The 18,931-nt window shown below is 42.5% G+C and overlaps 1 protein-coding gene across 1 annotated transcript in view; it reads right to left on the reverse strand.

Moving 5' to 3' along the window:
• The window catches only part of SYN2 (synapsin II), a 174,966-nt gene extending 160,916 nt beyond the window's left edge, over window positions 1–14,050 (reverse strand). The window contains exon 1 of the mRNA XM_023619950.2: window positions 13,536–14,050. Within this exon, the coding sequence (XP_023475718.1) occupies window positions 13,536–13,918 (383 nt within the window). The 5' untranslated portion in view covers window positions 13,919–14,050. The remainder of the gene's footprint in view (window positions 1–13,535) is intronic.
• Window positions 14,051–18,931: the final 4,881 nt, after the last annotated feature.

The following is an 18,931-nucleotide window of genomic DNA, read 5'->3' on the forward strand; positions in this document are numbered from 1 at the left end:
TTCTGCAAGAGAATCCCAAGGTAGCACTAAAGGGAAATCATTAAGCTAAATATCGTTGGAAAACAAAGAAGTTTGTTAAACGGCTGGAAGAACTGATATTCCTGCCCACTTAATACAAGTTTCCAACTAGATTAGCTAACCACCCAGCTCTATAGCACGTGCAAACACAGTCTAGGAAGACTGTTGAAAAATAGACAAGACCCAAAGCCAAAGACCTAGGTTCTAGTCCTGACTCTTACTTCTTGGCTATGTGACGTTGGGTAACCTCCTTATCTTAATTCCTTCATATGTAAAATGAGAATAACACTAATTACTGCCTCACAAATACTACTGAGTGGAGGATTAAATGAGACAGTGGATGTGACAGTGCTCAAAGTATAAAGTTTCTACAAATAAGCCAACTGAAAAATATCTTTCCCGGAGACTGTTTCAAAACACTAGTAATCAGTGTTTTCTCAACTATGCGCAAAAAACTACTCCAACCAAAGTGAAGGAATATTCATCTAGGTTTGTCCTATTTTTCCAAATTATTTTTAGTGTCGTGGAAACCTGTCTACAAATGATTTTACTTGACTTGAAGATTCTTATAAATATTCATATGGTAAGCTGTTGTCTTAAAGCTGCTATGAAAATCTGCTTGTCATAGTGGAACATTTATTGAACATCTCGCATGCCCCAGTCACTGTGTTAGACATTTTCAGAGTTTATTTCAATTGGTTCTCATAAGAATTCTTTGTGATATATTTTATCTCCTCCTTATAGATGAAGAAACTGAAGTTCAGAGAGAACAAGAAATTGCCAAAGGTCAAATATGTGCCTGCGTCACTGAGGAGAAGGAACACCAAGGAGTGGCAAGGGGAAATTTGGAACATTGTTGTCTAGTAGTTACAGAACATGGTGGTGAAGACCACAGACTTGGAGTTGGACCACCTGGGTTCAAATCCCGGGTTCACTATGAGCTTTAATTTCCTCCTTTGTAAAATTAAGTTAATGATAGTAATTTATTTCATAACCTAGTAAATGAGTCAATATATCTACTTAGAATAGTCCCCTGCCTATCATGTGGTATACCCAATACATTAGGAATTATTATCATCATTTCCGCCATCCTGCTAATCCAAACTTCTCTCCTTCTTCCCTCCCCTGAAACTTGTATGCTAACTAGCCTAAATCTCTCCTACACACCTTACTCATTACTGTTGTTATGCTGTTGCTCTTTCTCTTCCTTTTAATGGAAATGTCTCTCTCCTTCCCCACTAATCTAAATCCCACTCAGCCTTCAAAGTCTAGCTCAGATCTAACTCTCTGTGAAACATTTTCTTTCCCGGCCCATAGCGAGTTCTTCTTTCTCTGAACAACTCTTCATACTGTCAAACAATCTAACTTTTAGAAATCACATGATTTCTAAGGGCCTCTGAAGATAGATGATTTAGTCCAAATTCTTAATTTTTTAAATAGAAATTGAGGCTTAAAGAGTTAAACTGCCTATGGTGACACAAAAAGTTAGTTGGCAAAGTAGAGACTTGAATCCAGATATTTTAAATGTTTGCAATTCTCTTTCTAATATACTATCCTAATTTTGTCTTGCTTGAGACTCTGTATAAGTTCTCAAAACTGAAAGCATATATTCTATAATTATCTGATTCCAAGTATTTCACTGGTTTTGTAGCCTTCATGGGAACAAACACACTGGAGTTAGCAGATGTTTGCTGATTGATTAGCATATCAATCTTTCATTGGTGATGTCAGTAAACACAGGACTCTACAGAACTTAAGTTCTCACTATGAGCTATTCACCAGTGGGTGATAGGGACTGAAGAGGGAACTATATCCATATGTATCCCTAGAGTCGAATCACAGGGTCCAAAAAAGAAAAGACTCACTCTCTATCACTGGAACCTGGAAGTATAAGAGAAACACAGTCTCCAGCTGGGTTACTATGATTAATATTAGGGCCCTCCAAAGATTCAAGTCCACGATACATAAAGAGGACCTCAATTTCCTCCTACAAAGGCCAAGCCTCTTTTTTTGCACGATTAAATCAGGCTGAAGTTATTGCATAAATTTGTTAGGTCCCTTGAATGGAGAAATGGATAAGAGGTAGATATCCTGGAAAGGGATTATAAGCTGTGCTTGGGAGGATTGGAATGGAAGAATGGTCCTAGACAGAAGGAAGAAAAGAAAGAACAGACTCTAAAATTTGAGAAAGGCTCAAGTAAACAAAGACATCTTAGTGCCTAGGCTGAGAAAAGGGAAGAAGTAGAGAGCACAAGAGATGTTCCCCACAAAGAAAGAGCAAGCAGGGAGTGTTCATGCACATCAGAAAAGAGTGAGAGAGAAGAAGAGTAGGTACGTCATCAGTCTCATGTAAGGAGGGCGTAGGACAGTCTAACCTAGTAAGAATAATTAATGCTTTTACAGCACTTTACAGTTTATAAAAAGATTATTACATACACCACTTCTTCTTGAATAGTCACTTTGGTTAATGTAGCTGCTGTTTGTTCATATTTACAGGGAGCTGAAGAGTTGCCTTTGCTCGTCATTTGTATTTTCATCATTTTTTTCAAAAGTCATTGATTGGCCCCAAAAATAATTACTGAAAACCTTCTTTGTCATACCAAATGCTAGGGATACGGAAATTAGTTATAGTCATTGTCCTCAAGGGGATCTCATCATTGAAGGTGTGGAGATGGAAAGACAAATAAAACCTGATTATAATACAACAAGCTAATTGCAATGAGAGGTAAGCAAGTGTAATATGGTTTCTAACACAAATTGAAAGAATTTAAGAAGGGAGTAAGTCTCATCCTAACTCTAGAAGACTCAACAACTGAACTGAGTCTTGAAGATATCCAGAACTGTCCAGGCAAACATACAGGAGAAGAGAAATCTTTCAGGTAGTAGTAGATAGACATAGGGGCATGGCACATTCAGTTAAACTTAAGTAGTCTGTCATGGCGATATCAAAGTGGGTGAGGAATCAAGGAAAGGTAGGACTGAAGAGGTAGGCAGAGTCAGATCGTGAAGAGCTTACTGTGTACTTTCTTTCGACACCTTTCAGTCACAGTGCAGTTTAGTTCTCCTAAACCATCCTTTGGATAACCCAAAGGAATTTTTTCACTAAAGAGAAAGAAACAAGCAGCTTGCATGGCCCAAGACTGGAGTTTCACACTGAGCGAAAAGTTCTCTGGATACGGCAAGAAAGCAGGATTAAGTTTAGAAAAATGGGCTCCTTGAGAGCCAAGAGTCAAGATAGGCTAGGGAAGAGAAACTCAGTCCTCAATTTTATTCCATTTGCCCCTGCTCTGTTCAGAGCTGCCATGGACCAGGCAATACTTTTCAGTATTGTGGGCTGCTATGGCTCTCATTCAACACTAATCTCTAACGATTATGATTTGGACTGGTTGAAAATTAGCAATTAAGTTACTTTGTATTTCACAGAGCACAAGTGAGAGCAAAACTGTTCTGAAGCTATATTTGCAATGAATAAGGATGATTTTCAACACAACAACAAATACCTCTAATCCTAGAATACTTCTCTCTCTCCACTGTTCCCTTCTATCCCTTTCCTCATTCTGTGGATCTCTCTCTCCTCAACTCAATTTGGCAAAGATTTACTGAACTCAAACTATGTTTCAGATACTCTGCTGAATGATACAGATACAAAAACGAAAAAAACACTAAGCCTGTCCACAAAGAACTCACTATCACATAACGGATCATTTTGTTGAGTCCAGTGATAAAGATATCCACAGGACTGAAAGAGGGCATGGAGGCGACATAGACGCCTAATATAATCTAGAGGGTAAGAGAAGGATTTCTGGAAAAGGAAATATTCATTTCAGTCTCAAAAGATAAATATGAGTTTAGTCAAGAAAAGGAAGAAAAGAGGAGGAGAGGCAACTACAGTAGAAGTAGACAGCATAAACGAAGACTAGAAGGAAGAATGCCACAATGTGTGAATGGAACCGCAAACAGTTCAGTACTGCTGGAAACTGAAGTTTAGGGATGGAAATGGTTAGGAGGCTGGAGAAGTAAACAGGGGTCAAATCACAGGAGGGCCATGAACTTTATTTACAAGACACTGAAAGGCTTTAAGCAAAAGAGTGAAAAGGTCAAATTTGCATTTTAAATAGTTCATTCAAGCTATTAAGTGGAAAGCATAATGAGACTTGCAGATGTTCTAGGTGAAAGCTAATGAGAATTTGAAATAGGCAACCATTTAGTGTCCTCTGTTGAGACAGAGAATATGAGAAGAGCTGGAATAGGAAGGAAAGATAAAGAATTCAATACTGGAACAAATGACCTTAAGTTACCTTTAACCACCCAGATGGAGATATCCAGCAGGCAACTGAACATATGTCTGAAGATCAGGACAAAATTTTGGGCTAAAGGTAAAGATTTGGGAACTGATTGCATTCAGGAGGTAACTGACATCTTGAGAATGGATGGACCAGGGAGAATGTGTAGAGGGAAAAAAGAAGTGGGAAGAAAATGGAGCCCTGAGGAACACTTACATTTAATGAGGTAAGCAAAGGAAAAGAACAAGAAGAGTGAGAAGGAACTTTAAAAAGGCAGGTAAGAAGAAAACAAAGAATGCAGTGTTCAGAAGCCAAGGGACCTCCAAATGGAAGCTAAACATGTCAACCAATCACTGCAGGTGTATACCACCACCTTCCTTTGGATTTAGCAATGAGGTAACCTAGCAAGAACAATTTCAGTGTTACGGAGAAGGTGGAAGCCCAATGTCATGCAGGAGGGCAAATATGGGATAAGGAAGTGGAAACAAGAGTGAGATTTCTCCATCATGTCTGGAAGGGTGATTAAGAAGGTAAGGAGTAGTTTTGCTTCTTTATTTACAAGGATGAAGCAACCGTTAGAAGAAGCAATCAGTAGAAAATAAGAGTATTGAACAGAAGGAAAAAGAAGGGATGAAATTTAGAGCAAGGTTATGGAGAAGGCAGGAGGGGAGGGGTCTTTTTTAAACAACAGTACCCTCATCCTCTGAGAACAGAATAAAGAAAATGAGTATTGAGGTAAGAGAGAGAAGCAGAACAAGAGCATTCCAAAGGCAACTGTGTAATAATAGCACAGAATCCTGAAAGTCAAGTATGTGTTCAGGGAGAGGGTAATCCAGAGTGCAAAAAAGTTTAGGATTGAGAGAGCAGTGAGAAATGAGTCTAAAAAGATAAGCTGGAGCAGGTTGTGAATAAGCCTAATGAGCAACAGTGTCTTAGAGAAGAATGTTAAGAAGGAAATTAACTCAATAAGATCTGCGAATGCTTTTGTTTTGTTTAAGAATACTCTGGAGGCCAGCCCCATGGCCAAGTGGTTAAGTTTGCATGCGCCGCTTCTGTGGCCCAGGGTTTCCCAGGTTCAGATCCTGGGTGTGGACTGAGCACAGCTCATCAAGCCATGCTGAGGCAGTGTCCCATATAGTAGAACTAGAAGGGCCTACAACCAGAATATATAGCTATGGACTGGGGGACTTTGGGGAGAATAAGAAAGAAAGAAAAAAAAAGATTGCCAACAGTTGTAGCTCAGGGCCAATCTTTAAAAAAAAAAAAAAAAAAAAAGAATACTCTGAAAGCAACGTGAAAGATGGATTGGATAGGATAGGGGCAAAGAACACCACGTTAAAAGGCACCACTTTTTAAAGCCAGTCTGTATATATTTCTCACTTCCTTCACTTCCCTCTGCAACCACCCTTTCTTAATTAGTCACAAGTGAAGCTGAAGTAGAGCTTTTGCAGAATTCACTTCACTTCTTAAATAAAGATTTATGTGGTCCTGTCCCTAATTGTTAAACATAGCTGAGTCAAATGGGTAATGTTTCTCTCTTATTAAAAAGAACAAAAAACCCTCTAAATTATATTGCCTTTTCAAAACTATCAAAGAAAGCCTTCAATAATTTTGTCTTTGAGCCAGTAGCCCTCAATTAAAAAAAAATAATCATAGGGGCTGGCCCCATGGCCAAGTGGTTAAGTTCGCACACTCCACTTCAGTGGTCCAAAGTTTTGCCAGTTTGGATCCTGGGCACGGACCTAGTACCACTCATCGAGCCATGCTGAGACAGTGTCCCACACAGCACAACCAGAAGGACCTAGAATATACAACTATGTACCGGGGGGACTTTGGGGAGAAGAAGAAAAAAAAAGACTGGCAATAGATGTTAGCTCAGGTGCCAATCTTTAAAAAAATAATAATAATAATAATAATCCCCATCCCTGAAGTCTGAAAAATAGACAATGACCTGCACAAAAAAATTTGGATAACTCAAAAAAGGGACCAAGATAGGTGGGGTACCTGTAGTTGGAAACAGGGAAGGATGCAATAATCACTAGTATGGCTCTTTACCCTTTACAAAGTGCTTTTGCAGCACCTTATTTTATTCAATTCTCACAACAATGCTATGAGATATACATATTGTTATCTCCATTTTACAGATAAGGAAACTAATATTTGTCTGTGTTATTCCAGAACCTAGAACAGTGTCTGGTATATAGTAGGTCTCCAATGAAAACATATCAAAAGGCAGGAGTGGGAGGCTCAGAGAAGTTATGTAACTCTGGTAGGGTCATACAGTTAATGGTGGAGCCAGATCTCAACCCTAGGTCTTCTGACCCTTAATCCTATATTCTTCACATTGTTTCACGCTGCTGAAAAGGAGAAAAGGGTGGAATGATTGAATATAATCATAATCTGCTTTACAATGCTACATGAACTGATAAAAATTTCAGAAATGCCTGCTGTCAAGCAACAAACACCAAGGCCAGTCTACTTCCTCCTGTTCTTAGTCATGCTGCTTGAGCATCCTTAGAGTTCAGGGATCTGTGGTATTTGCTCACTTTATTCTCTCCCCAGGTCACCTGCCCTATTCTAAGCTGCTTTCTCCTGCTGCACTGAAGCAGGGTCTGCAGAGTAGAAAAGCCTTCTATATCATCCTCTCCTCTCTCTAAAGGGCTTGGTGTAGGCTTCTGGTACTCAATCGCATCTATGCGGGAAGCTAAAACAAAGGATGACAATGCTACCCAATGAGTCTGCAGAGGTCTCACTCACAAGATTTAGAGGGGCGCACATAGTGTGAGTGCCATTAAACATATAAAAAACAGGATGCAACTCTCCATCCTGAGGCATTTAACCATGCCTTCACTCTATGTAATCAATCTGATCCCGAAAACGCTGTGTGTATATAAAATGTTTGTAAATTTTTGTAATTTCAGAAGCAGCGGGGCCCTTGCTATTTAAGTGAATTATGTGGTAAATCCTTTTGCAAAAGAAACAACCTTTTTTGTAAGAAAAAATAATCTCCTAATTTTTCTGCTTGGTAAATTTATCTTTTTTTTGTAGAACCCAATCTATCAATCTACGTTCAAATCCTGATACTTCCACTTAATAGCTATTAATACTGGACAAGTGACTACTTTTACAAGTCTGTTTATTCATCTATGAAATGGATATTCTATTTACTGCTCAGGATCACTGTGAAGATAAAATGAGATAATGGGTACGAATATGTTGTGTAAACTCTACAGCACAGTGCACATGACAGGGATCAAGAAATAAATGCTATTAGCCAACACTTAAACATACGTCTACAAAAGTTCTTAGATCTATTAAGGAGAGAGGAACTCAACCACAAGTCCCCAGTTCCCATCATTGAGAAGGAAACACACACAGCAGGCATTACAGGATGAGCTCCCTTTTTCAGGATACCACAAGGTAGCAATACGGTAAGAAAGAGGGACTGAATGGAGAGTACTCGATGATGAACTTTTCATCCAAGGTCATGTTTAGTCATTTATTAACCTATGCCTCTTCTTCCAAAGATTTACAAGCATTACTACACAGAATAAACTAGAGAGCTAAAGTTTCTGAAAGAAAATGGCACAAAAATTGTAACATGGAATAATGCAGTGCTGTAAAGGACCTTAGAGAATGTCTGTTTCAGTCCTCTCATTTGACAGATTTTAGAAAATCAAAATCCAAAGAGGCAAAGTGGTTTACCCAAGAATACACGGAGGCACACTTTTATGGTACAAACGTTTCTAACCACAACGTCTTCATTCCTCAAGACAGTCCACCTCTGTTCCCATAGCACCCTTTACATACTAATTACTGTACTATACTAAATTCCTGCTTAAATGTCTGTCCTCTCCCCTATTGGACTAGAAGATCCCAGCAGACAAGGATACGCAACTTATCCTTATATTCCCAGCACCTGGCTCGTGTTAGATGTTCAGCTGCATGGAACATATCCCAATTAAAATTGTTTTGTATATTTTAGGGAAAGGTATCCAATTTTGGAAAACGTGCTATTTAGGCCTCCATTACTTTTTGCTTAGCAACATATTGAAAAGGCAAATCTAACTATAGATCTGAACTTGGGTTCAGAAAGACAGTAAGTAATCTTAGGTAGACAAGGACAGTAAGATAAAAATGGGTCCCTGAAAGGAAGATCATCATTATAGCAAAGTCTTACTAACTTTATTATATTGTTAGATTTTGATGACTAAGTCTCTGCCTCCTTTAACCATTTTACAATGACTTTAGCTGAAACAACAATAACACAAATAAGACAGTGAAATTGGTGGTATGGATACAATGTGATATGTTTATACGGTTCTTTTTCAAGCAGTTACTAACAATTTCACAATGAAGCTTTACAAGAAGTACACACAACATTATGTTTTAAAAGAAAAAGGATTAAATTTGAGGGATCTACTCAAAGAGTGACTTAAGAGTAGAAAGAAATTTGAGCTGGAGTCAGAAGATGTGAGTTCTGGTCTCCATTCTCTAACTTCTTATTTGACCTTGGCAAATCATTCCATTTCTCTGGGTTAGATGATCATTCAGGTTCCTTCAAGTTCAAATGCTATAATTATAAAATCGAAAGTCCCTATCAATCCTTGAGAGAGTCAGGGATGGAGAAAGACAAAAGGTAGAAAGGCAGAAAGATTGATGGTAAAATAGAGGGATACTGTGGTACTGTGGTATAGTGGGGGAAAAAAACCTCGGTAGAGAGACTAAAGTTTACATTCTAGCTCTGATTCTGCCATTAACTAGTTGAATAACCTTGGACTTGTCACTTTCCCTCTTTAAATCAGATTTCCCCATATATAAAGTAACTCAGATGATCTTCTGGGCCTAATAACCCAGAATTCTAAGCTATAGGCTACTGTTGCTATAAACAATGAAATTCTATGGAATCAGTATGTTTATGTTAGTCAGAAACAGGACGTATAGATAAAATACTTAGCAGAGAGAAGCCTCAAACCTCACTTGAGCTTCCCCCTCCCAAGTTTCAATTAAACTTTTCTAGAGCCGCTCACAAGCACTGGACCAGACAACTTACTTTGAATTCCCCTATTCTTAATGAAATGCCTAAAGGATGACCAGAAAACAATGGGAACAGGTGCTGCCTAGATAATACATCAATCCAATCTCTTCACTGTCTCCCTCTTTTCTACGAGTGTACTTTCCTTATACTATCCACTGTCTGGACTTGGCCAAACCTATCTCTTTTGATTCAAATTCTTCAAGGCTCAGTTCAAATCTCACCACTTCCATGAAGCACTCATTTCCCACTCTAGCCCACATCCATCTCTCACTCTTTTAAACTTCTATAGTAAACTTCCATAGAAGTAAGTTTACTTCTACAGAAGTAAACTTCTACATTGCTTTGGCAGAGATTAAATGATATTCGTAAAGAGTTTAGCACAATATCTGGCATATAGCAGTTGCTCAGTATATTAGAGCAGTGGGTGTTGTTGCCAAACCTTTACCACTAATCACATACCCTTTAGTTCAGTGCATCTTAAATTTAAGGTGCATGTGAATCACCCAGATATCTTATTCAAATGCAAATTATGATTCAGCAGGCGTGGGGTGGGACCCGATAATCTGTAGTTCAAAAAGCTCCTGGTTTATGCCAGTGCTGTTGATTCAAGGGCCATACTTTGAATACAAGGAGTAGTTTTTAGTCAACTTTTTAAAAAAGTGATTTATCTTATCTATCCACCTGGTTAGAAAGATCTTAGAAGACAGATACTATGTCTCATTTTTCTTAGCATATATATCCTATATATGAGAAGGTGCTCAATAAACATCTGTGGATTTATCATATCTGCAGTCTCTAGATAATCTAGATAATCTCTCAAACACCTGGGCTAAACTGATTTTCAAATTAAACACTGAGACACACTAGGATGAAAAATCTCACTTGGTCACTGGAATTGGAATCACTGGAACAGAAGCAGGAGAGAATCTGAGTGTAAAATACAGAAAAAAACAACATATACAAGTGGATGCGTGTCCCTTGTTTAAGCACAAAGATCATTAAAGTGCAGTCTTAACTGCACTTCAAATTTAGGTACGAACCTTAAAAGAAGACATGCATTTCAGGCAATATATATATATATATATTTTAAAACTAATAATAATTACTAATAAGGCATATAGTGAGCTTGATTTCATTTATTTAGGGAAGCAGATACGTTTTTCAATAATCTTTTAGTGTGCAATTAATCCAAAGGTCAAGCAACCAACGAAAACACATTTCAAGCAAAAGAAAGAGAGAGTGAAACACCCTCCAGTTTTCCCATCAACCTGGTCAGTGGTAAGGTCCCCAATTTCCATCGCCCACAATTACACTGATAGAAATTCAAAGGACTCTGTTGTGTATTAAGGCTCCTCTGAGAGGCTGCTTATTTTAAGCCATTCTTTCAAATCTCCAATTACTTAAATGCTTGTCAAAACTCTCTTTTTTTTAAGCATTCTGTAATTCAGATGGGACCAATATTCTTAAATTCTACTGGGAGGCTACACTCTGATTTCCTATTCAAGGACCAGGAAAATAATATTGGGCATATATGACATCTGCTCACTGAATACTATTATGGGTAGCTTAAACAGTGAGACAAATTTACTAAAATCAGCCTTTAGAGCAAAAAGCATCCTTTTAAGTCCCTGTGCTTGTCACAAGCGGGCACCTGCTCCTTAACTCAGAGACTGTTCAATAAAACCACTCATCAATATTTAACTGAGATGCTTTTAACAAATTTAGACACGTTAGAAGAAGACAAACTCTGGAATTCTGAGAACTGCTATTAAGCACAGAAACACAGAAGCACAGAACTGCTGTCAAGCGCTAGACTCAAACTGGGTTTATGAGTTTTAATAAATCAATGTTATTACTTCAGAGAAAATCGGACAACAGTTGGGAGTCAGCCCATAGGACAGCGGCTTCTATTACTTCCATCAAAAGTCTAGTCTCCAGGGCAAGGCAAATTCTCCGGTTCATGCCAGGCAGGCAGTCTTGCTGGAGAATAGTACTATCCAGGAAGAGTTTCAAATCTCAAGCCACTGAAGCAGTTAGCACTAAACACAAATCTACAGCAGCCTCATCCTACCCATACAGATGAGTATCTTTCTACCTGCAAGTACCTAACTTGTAATTAGGTTTTACCAAAATAAATGCCTTCAACAGGGTGGGAGATTAGGACAAAGTGCAAGAGGGTCAGATTCTTACATAAAAAATGAATCACCAATGTTCTCATTTCTCGCCTCTTCTTCCTGGCTTTTCTTCAAGACTCATCTTTTGTGAAGCTTTCTCCAATAACTCTGGCTCTCACTGATCACTCCATTTACTGAATGCCTGAAACACTAGTCTCGTCTAACAATTCCAGATTCCTTTTTGTTAAGTGTTTCATGTTTCCATTTTATCTCCCAAATTTGAGTGTGAGTTCTCTGTAAGGCCCCTACACCACCTAGCCCTTAGAGGGAGCCAATTATTAATACTGCTACTACTAACATAATAATAGTGAGGCAACATAACATAGTGAGGTGGCAACAGAGGAGTTAAAGGGGCCTAAGTTCGAATCCCGGTCCTACCATTTGCTGGCTGTATGACTGCAAACACATTACTAACTTTTTGTAAGCCTCAGTTTCGTGGTAAGAATTCAATGAGATACATATTAGAGCACCTAGTACAGGGTTTGGCATATAATGGATGCTCAATAAAGCTTAGTTACCTTCCCTTCCCACTTCATACCTTCCCACTTGTTAACTTGAACTGAGTTATTGTCCTAGGGGGCTGCCAAGGAACCGTCATATACTCATACCTATCCCATCACACTCTTGCTTGTGCTTTTGTCATTTCCTAACAAAAGTCCCTGCAGATTTTTCTACTCCATTGTCATGAGAAAAGCTAACTACACAAGTCACCCAAATAACTACTCAGAATGGTCATATCAGGGGCCAGCAGGAGGGCATCTCCACATCTGCATCTCACTTTCATCACACGCACGCCAGCACTCCCTCCCTCGGGGTCTCCCAGTGAGAAAATGATAGAGAAAAGCAGTGAAGCAGCCAAAAGAGGAAATGGCGATGAACAGCTCTGCGGTCCCTCTGTGCCTCCCTCTTGGGAGGAAACACTCAGGGCCAGTCTTCAACTTCAACTCTTGTGAGAAGGAAACAAACAGACAAACCCTTGCTGTATTCCAGAAGAAAGAGGAACCGAGCTTCCTCACCTCTTCATTTCTTCAAGCCCTTCACCTGTCAACTCCACCCCAACCATCCCCTGGGTCAACTTTCTTCTACATAAAACAGAACCTCTTTAAACTGATTTGTCTAAACGGACCTCATGCATGCTTTCACCAACTGGAGGTAACATCTTCCCCCAGGCTTCAGCACTCTAAGTTGGAACATCCTTCAAAAATAATAATAACTCTTGAAGTTCCCCACCTACTGCATTAAGGTGGATATCTTTTTGTGTCCCTTTAATGTTCCAGAATATTTTACCTCGGTCATCACCTTTCCAGCTGAAAAAGCCCACCATCACTTCCTCCCCAACCCACATACCAAAAAAGCAAATTAAAAAAATCCACAAATGCTTTCCCCCCCACCTCTAGAAGTACAAATATAAAAATGTTATTAAACAGACTTCACCGCGCTCCACAGCAACAAGCCCGTGTACCCTGGGCTCCCGTGTACCCTGGGCTCCCGCATCTGCGATGCGACCAACCTTGATGTCAATACTGAGATCAGCCTTCGTCCGGCGAGGTGAGAAAACACCCGCTCCCCGTCTCCCCTCCAAAATACCCATTTCCATTCCGAATTCACCCGTGCCTCATAAACGAGAACCTTTGTTATTGGCCTTAAATGTCCCTTAGGCGACCTGGGACCGTTTTCACCCCAGCTTTGACGTGTCTAGACTGAAAAGTCGGTCCCCTCCGTCCTCCCCTCAAAAAAAAGAGCCCTCGATCTCTTAAGCCTCTGCCCCGTGGCATGAAGCAGTTTCTTCTCTGACGTGTCTTTGGGGATCCGAGACAACTGAAGAGAGATTTCACCTCCGGAGTCACCTCTCCGGGCCGGCCACTTGCACCCCCGGCCCCACCACGCGCGCACGCTCGTCCCCAGCTGCCGGCTGCGGCACAGCGCACACCCGCCTCTCCGTCGCCGGCAGCGTGTCCGCGCGGCCTCCAGCAGCCCGGCAGGCCCCGGGAGCCCGAGCGGCGGCGGCGGCCGCGCACCTACCAGTCGGTGTGCGGCTCGTCGACGACCAGCAGCACCTTGGCCTTCCTGGCGGCGGCGGGCGCGGGCGCGGGCGCGTCCACCAGGCCGGCCGAGGCGGCCGTCTGCTTCACGGCTTGGGACAGCGAGCTGAAGAAGCTGCTGCCCACCGACGGCGCCGCGGCCGGCTGCGGCGCGGGCTGCGGCGCGGGCGCCGGGGCCGGCGGCTGCCTCCGCTCGGGGCCGGGCGAGGCGGCTGGGGGCGCCGACGAGGCCGAGGCCGCGCCCGGGCCGGGGGGCGGCGGCGGCTGCTGGGGCTCGGGCCGCTGCAGGTCGGTCATGTAGCCATTGGGCAGGTTGGCGATGAAGCTGCTGTCCGACAGCCGGCGCCGCAGGAAGTTCATCATCTGGCTTGAGGGGCTGGGGGCGCGCGAGGCGGCGGGGCCGGGGGCGCGGAGGGAGAGGCTGAGGCGCGGCGGCTGCGGGCTGAGGTGACCAAGCTCCGGCCGCGGCTCGCGAGCCCAGCAGACAGCCGCGGCGGACTGGGCCGGGCGGGCCCGGCTGCGCGGGGCTCGGCGCCAGGGAGCGGGCGGGGCCGGGGCGGGGCCACGGGTAGTCCCGCCCCAGCCGCAGAGCGGGCGCCGCCCCCGACTGGCCGCCTGCGCGCGGGGCACCTAGCGGCGGGCCTCCGGGGTCTGGGGACCTGGGGGCGGAGGAGAGCCAGGCCTCCTGCCGCCTGAGCGTGGCTATATGGGGCTGGCGTGGGAGTTAGTGCTGCTCCTCGAGAATAGGAAAAAGCGAGCCCAGAGTCCCTACCACCTTTTGGGTTGGGGAGGAAAGAACCATGTCCCACCCGAGAAGGAGGCGAAGGAAATCGTCCTCACTCCTTTTGGAGGGAAAAGAGGTGTCAGCCCCCCTACCCTGAGGTGAGAAAGGAGCCGTTCCCGTCGCGCGCGTGCGCGCGCACACACGCACACACACACACTCACACTAACGCTTTAGTGAGAAAGAAGAACCACCTCCTTTCGCAAAGCTGGGAGAAAGGTGCCATCTCCCCAGACCCCGGGTGAGGGAGGAAGGAATAATCTGCCCCCGCTAACACACACACCCTATGGTAAGACCAACAAGAACTACCCTTTCCTCAATGCTGCGGGAGAAAGACCCCCCTCACCCCAAGGTGAGGAAGAGAAGACTAGTGGGGAAGCACAGGGTCATCTCTACTTTGGGGAGGAGGGAAGAAACATCCACTCTACCCTGTCTTGGAAGGCGGTGCAGGGCGCATTTTTGGCTCCTGCACTATAGGGATGGCTCAACTAAGAGCACTACTTCTCTCCCCTCCTTCTCGACCAGAGAGGGAAAACGATGTGTAAGACTGGAGACCTCCCTGCAGGACACCCAAGTGGGATTTCTAAGGCTCCCTCATCCCTTCTGTGTTTGCCCCTCTGAGCAGCGTTGGTGCATCCTATGTAATACCAAGGTCATCTCTTCAAGGTGTTTCTTTCTGTTTTTTTCAGTTCATTGATTGGCCAGATCTGCCCCGACCTCCATGAAGACTTCTCTGATTACCACCTTCCCATGTGCACTCCCTAAATCTTATGTGACCTCTGGACCTTTGTTTTCACCTCTCATGACATATCCTTAATCCCTGTGTTGTACTGGAGCAGGATGCAGCAGATACACTTTGCAGGCAGACCACCCTGGGTGATGTATGACCTTGGGCAAATTAGCCCTCTGAGCTTCTTTTCCTCAGCTGATAAAAGGAGCTAAACAACCCTTTTCAAAGTTGTTAGAGTAAATGAGATACTGTAGGTAAAGCACCTGGCACACAGTAGGTATTCTAGTAGTGGTGGCTGGTTTCTTATTTTTATTTGAACTAGTTCTCAGTTAATATTGGGCTGAATGGAATCCATGAGTGGCTTGTCAATATTGGCAGGCAGTTCTTGCTTCCTACATTCTAGCTGGCACTCACCTTGGGGCTTGGAGATGCACAATCCAGCTCTGAGCCAGATACCCAGTGATGTCTGAGAGGTCTTCAGCCAACTATAATAATACAGCGGTCTTCCTAACTCCCATATGCCAAGCAGTGGTAAGAGCTGGATAGACTGATAGACTGATATGAATGGAAAGTGGCCCCTGTCTGTGAGAAGTTCACAATCTATGTGGGCAAGAGGAGAGAGTGGGGAGGATAGACACAGGAACATTTAACCACAATAAGATATGAAAAATGCTAAATACAGTTGGGCAAGGTGGTTTAGGAACACCAAGGAGTGAGAGATTCTGTCTGTGAGGCTTAGGGATGGCTTCTCAGAGAAGTTGACATTTGAGATGAGTCTTGAGGCAGCTATAAAAGTTTACCAGCAGAGAAGTGGGGAAAGCACTCAGGCAAAGAAGGCCTGGAGGAATGCTAGTTGATGACTCCTCCATTCCTGGAGCCTTCCCCCAATCCTCCAGGGTGGGTTAAGTGTTTCATTGCCTGTGGTTGGCTTTGTCATAGCCCCTGAGGAAATTATAATAAAATATTCTGGTAACTAGAATGTAAGCTTTTCAAGGGTAAGGTTATATCTTAGCCATCTTTGGACCCCAACACCAAGTGCAGTACCTAGCACAGAGTAAGGACTCAGCTGTTTGACAATTGAACTATACTGTTACCCAACCCCATTCTTGTATCTATTGAAGAATAAAAGTAAGTCACTAATAACTAAATAAATTTAATTTAATGTATTGCCCTTGCTATAAGTATTTTTTAGAGAATCAGAGGAATCTTTTTCCAAAGGCAGGAATCTCTAATAATGGGATTTCAGATACTGTATCGTGTCGTTTTTTTTTGGATGATTGCATTATCTCTCTTTGTATTTCAACAAGGAATTCCCCCTAACCATTAAGCTTGTAGTGTATGTATAATATTTAAAAATCAACCAATTCACAAACGTGTTCTGAGTACCTAATACCTGCAAGGCATTATGCTGGGCACTGGAGGGTAAAGAAGATTTAAGAATTAATAAAACCCAAGTTCTGCCCTTAAGAAGACAACTCATAAACATGTGAACACATCACTAGCAATAGAAGAGCACTCTGTGAGTGACAAGAAAGTGGAGCAGGCAGTGAGCATCAAAGGAGCCAGAAAAGAAAAGATCTCTGGGATTAGAAGAAGATTGCACAGGGGAAGTAGGGCTCAGACCTTGTAAAACGGGTGGAATTCAGATAACCAGGACAGGGTAGAAAGGCAGCTGTGACAGAGGATAGCAAGAGCAAATCAGGGAAGCTGGACTGGATAAGTCATAAGAATGTATAAATCTACTCCTTGAAGGCAAAGACCTTAGCTGTGTTATCACTATATTCCTTGAGCCTTAGAATAGCACCTGGCAGATAGTATGCAATCAAATATTTGTAAGAGAGGCTGTAGTTGTGTGTATGTTTATGTTGCTAGTGCCTATCCAGTTTTTTTTTTAGATGGCAAGCCCCTCAAGGTGAGTGATCTCATCTTCTGCTTCTCTCAGAATTATCTACAAAGCCTTATATAACATCCAACACACAGTTGGTGTCCCAATCTTGGGTGCTAGGTCAGAATGTTCCCAGAGAATTGCTTAGCTATAGATTCCTTCATTAATACAATGGAGACCCACAAGACCATTAAAAATTATTTATCAAATATTCCATTAATTTATTAAATTGTTCTCTGGTAGGTTCTAGTAAGAATATTACTCTTATAGAAGAACAGACTATTTTCTTATAATTGGGCATGGGCGGTCATTAATCTGTTGTATATGATCAGAAGATTTTCATTAGCTGGCACAACTGTAAATCACATCTGCTTAAACCAATATTCTCCATGTTCCTCTGAATCCTTGCCAAGAAGTGTCTCTGCAGCATGCAAAGATACTTTATTATAAATGGGCTTGGGTTTTTAATGAGCTGTAATGAAAATCTTTCCCTTATCCTTACTTGTGGATCCTGGTTCCAGATGCAGGGAAAATATAGCACTATTCGTTTATCTTATGTCCTGTCTTTTCTCTGGAATTGAAGGGAGAGTAGGATTTGGAAGTGCTACAAAACGCAAAATTCTGGTGCAGTTAGGGTCTTTTCTACGTATCTCCTGCTGAGACCAAGCAGCCGTTCTCCATCTCCAAGTGGAAGGCATTTCTCCCACAGCAGTCAGTGAGCGAGTCTCCTCTTCAGTGGAGGAGACTAAGCCAACTGTTAGAATCTCAGAGGTCTCTTCCAGTTCTAGAAGCCCAGGACTCTTTGAGGTCCTTGTTTGTGTAATCTTTATCTTCCCACTGAATTGTAAACACAAGTAAACATCTGGCAACTGCACATGAAAGAATCTTGCTAAAATCAGGAACCAATGTAAATGCTTTAGCACCTCTTTAATCTCTCTCTTCCCCTGAGCAGCAATGTCGAGGAGAAAGCTCACAACAGAGAAAGGGGGGTTATGAGACTGAGGAGCAATTGAAGTGCCTTCTGCAGGCAGAGCTCAAAAACATAGCTTAAAGGAAAACCTGGCGTGTGAGCCACCTGGCAAAAGCTTGTTGTCTCGGTGTCCTTCCAAACAAGGAAGTTTGCTGGAACATGCCACCCTTGGCCCTTGCTCACGTCGTAAGATCAGAGACCCCATTCAAACTCACCTGCCCTAAAGAGGAATAGAAAAAAGTTGAGATTCTTGAACCGTGGCTTCTAGTCCTGGCTCTATCGCTAGTTGGCTTTGCAGTTGTCAACAACTTGCTCAGCTCTCTGGGCCTCTTATGTAAACAGGGAGTGATGCGTCTGCCTTGGGCCTCTCATGAGATAATATGGGAACATTTTGAAAGTGGCAAAGCTTTACCAGAAGAGGCATCGTTATTGCCTTGCATACTATCTTGTTACCTGTCGTTTGGAGAGCCTGGTCGAATTGAGAGTTTGTCATCTCCATTCACGTGGGCCTTCCTGACACTCAGCCCTTCCTCCTCCACTTCTGTACAGAGGACAGCTATGTCCCCAACTTTGAATTCTCCAAGGGTGACCACGTCAGCTGAGCCAGTTTGCTATAATTAGGAATCACACAAATATAAATTCAATTCCTAAATCTGCCTCATGGTAACTGTGTAACTTTGAACAAATCACTTTCAGCCTCAGTTTCCTCATCTGTAAAAGAATGGTGATAATTATCATGACAACCTTGAAGGACTATTGTGAGGATTAGATAAAATCAAGTATATGAGACTATTTTATAAGCTGTAAAGTGCTATGCAAATGTTAGCTCTTAATATTTCTAACACCAGGGGAATCACAGAACTTGCCAGCACCACAACTAATATAGAGAAAAGGACTCTCCCCACACATGCTTATCCCAGCTCCCCACACATACACACCCGAGAGAATTCATGGAAGGCAGGAGGTCGACCCTCTGCAGCTTCCCCTGGGCTTAGTCAGACCTGCTAAAA

The sequence above is a fragment of the Equus caballus genome, chromosome 16, assembly GCF_041296265.1.
Source record: "Equus caballus isolate H_3958 breed thoroughbred chromosome 16, TB-T2T, whole genome shotgun sequence".
Lineage (NCBI taxonomy): Eukaryota > Metazoa > Chordata > Mammalia > Perissodactyla > Equidae > Equus > Equus caballus.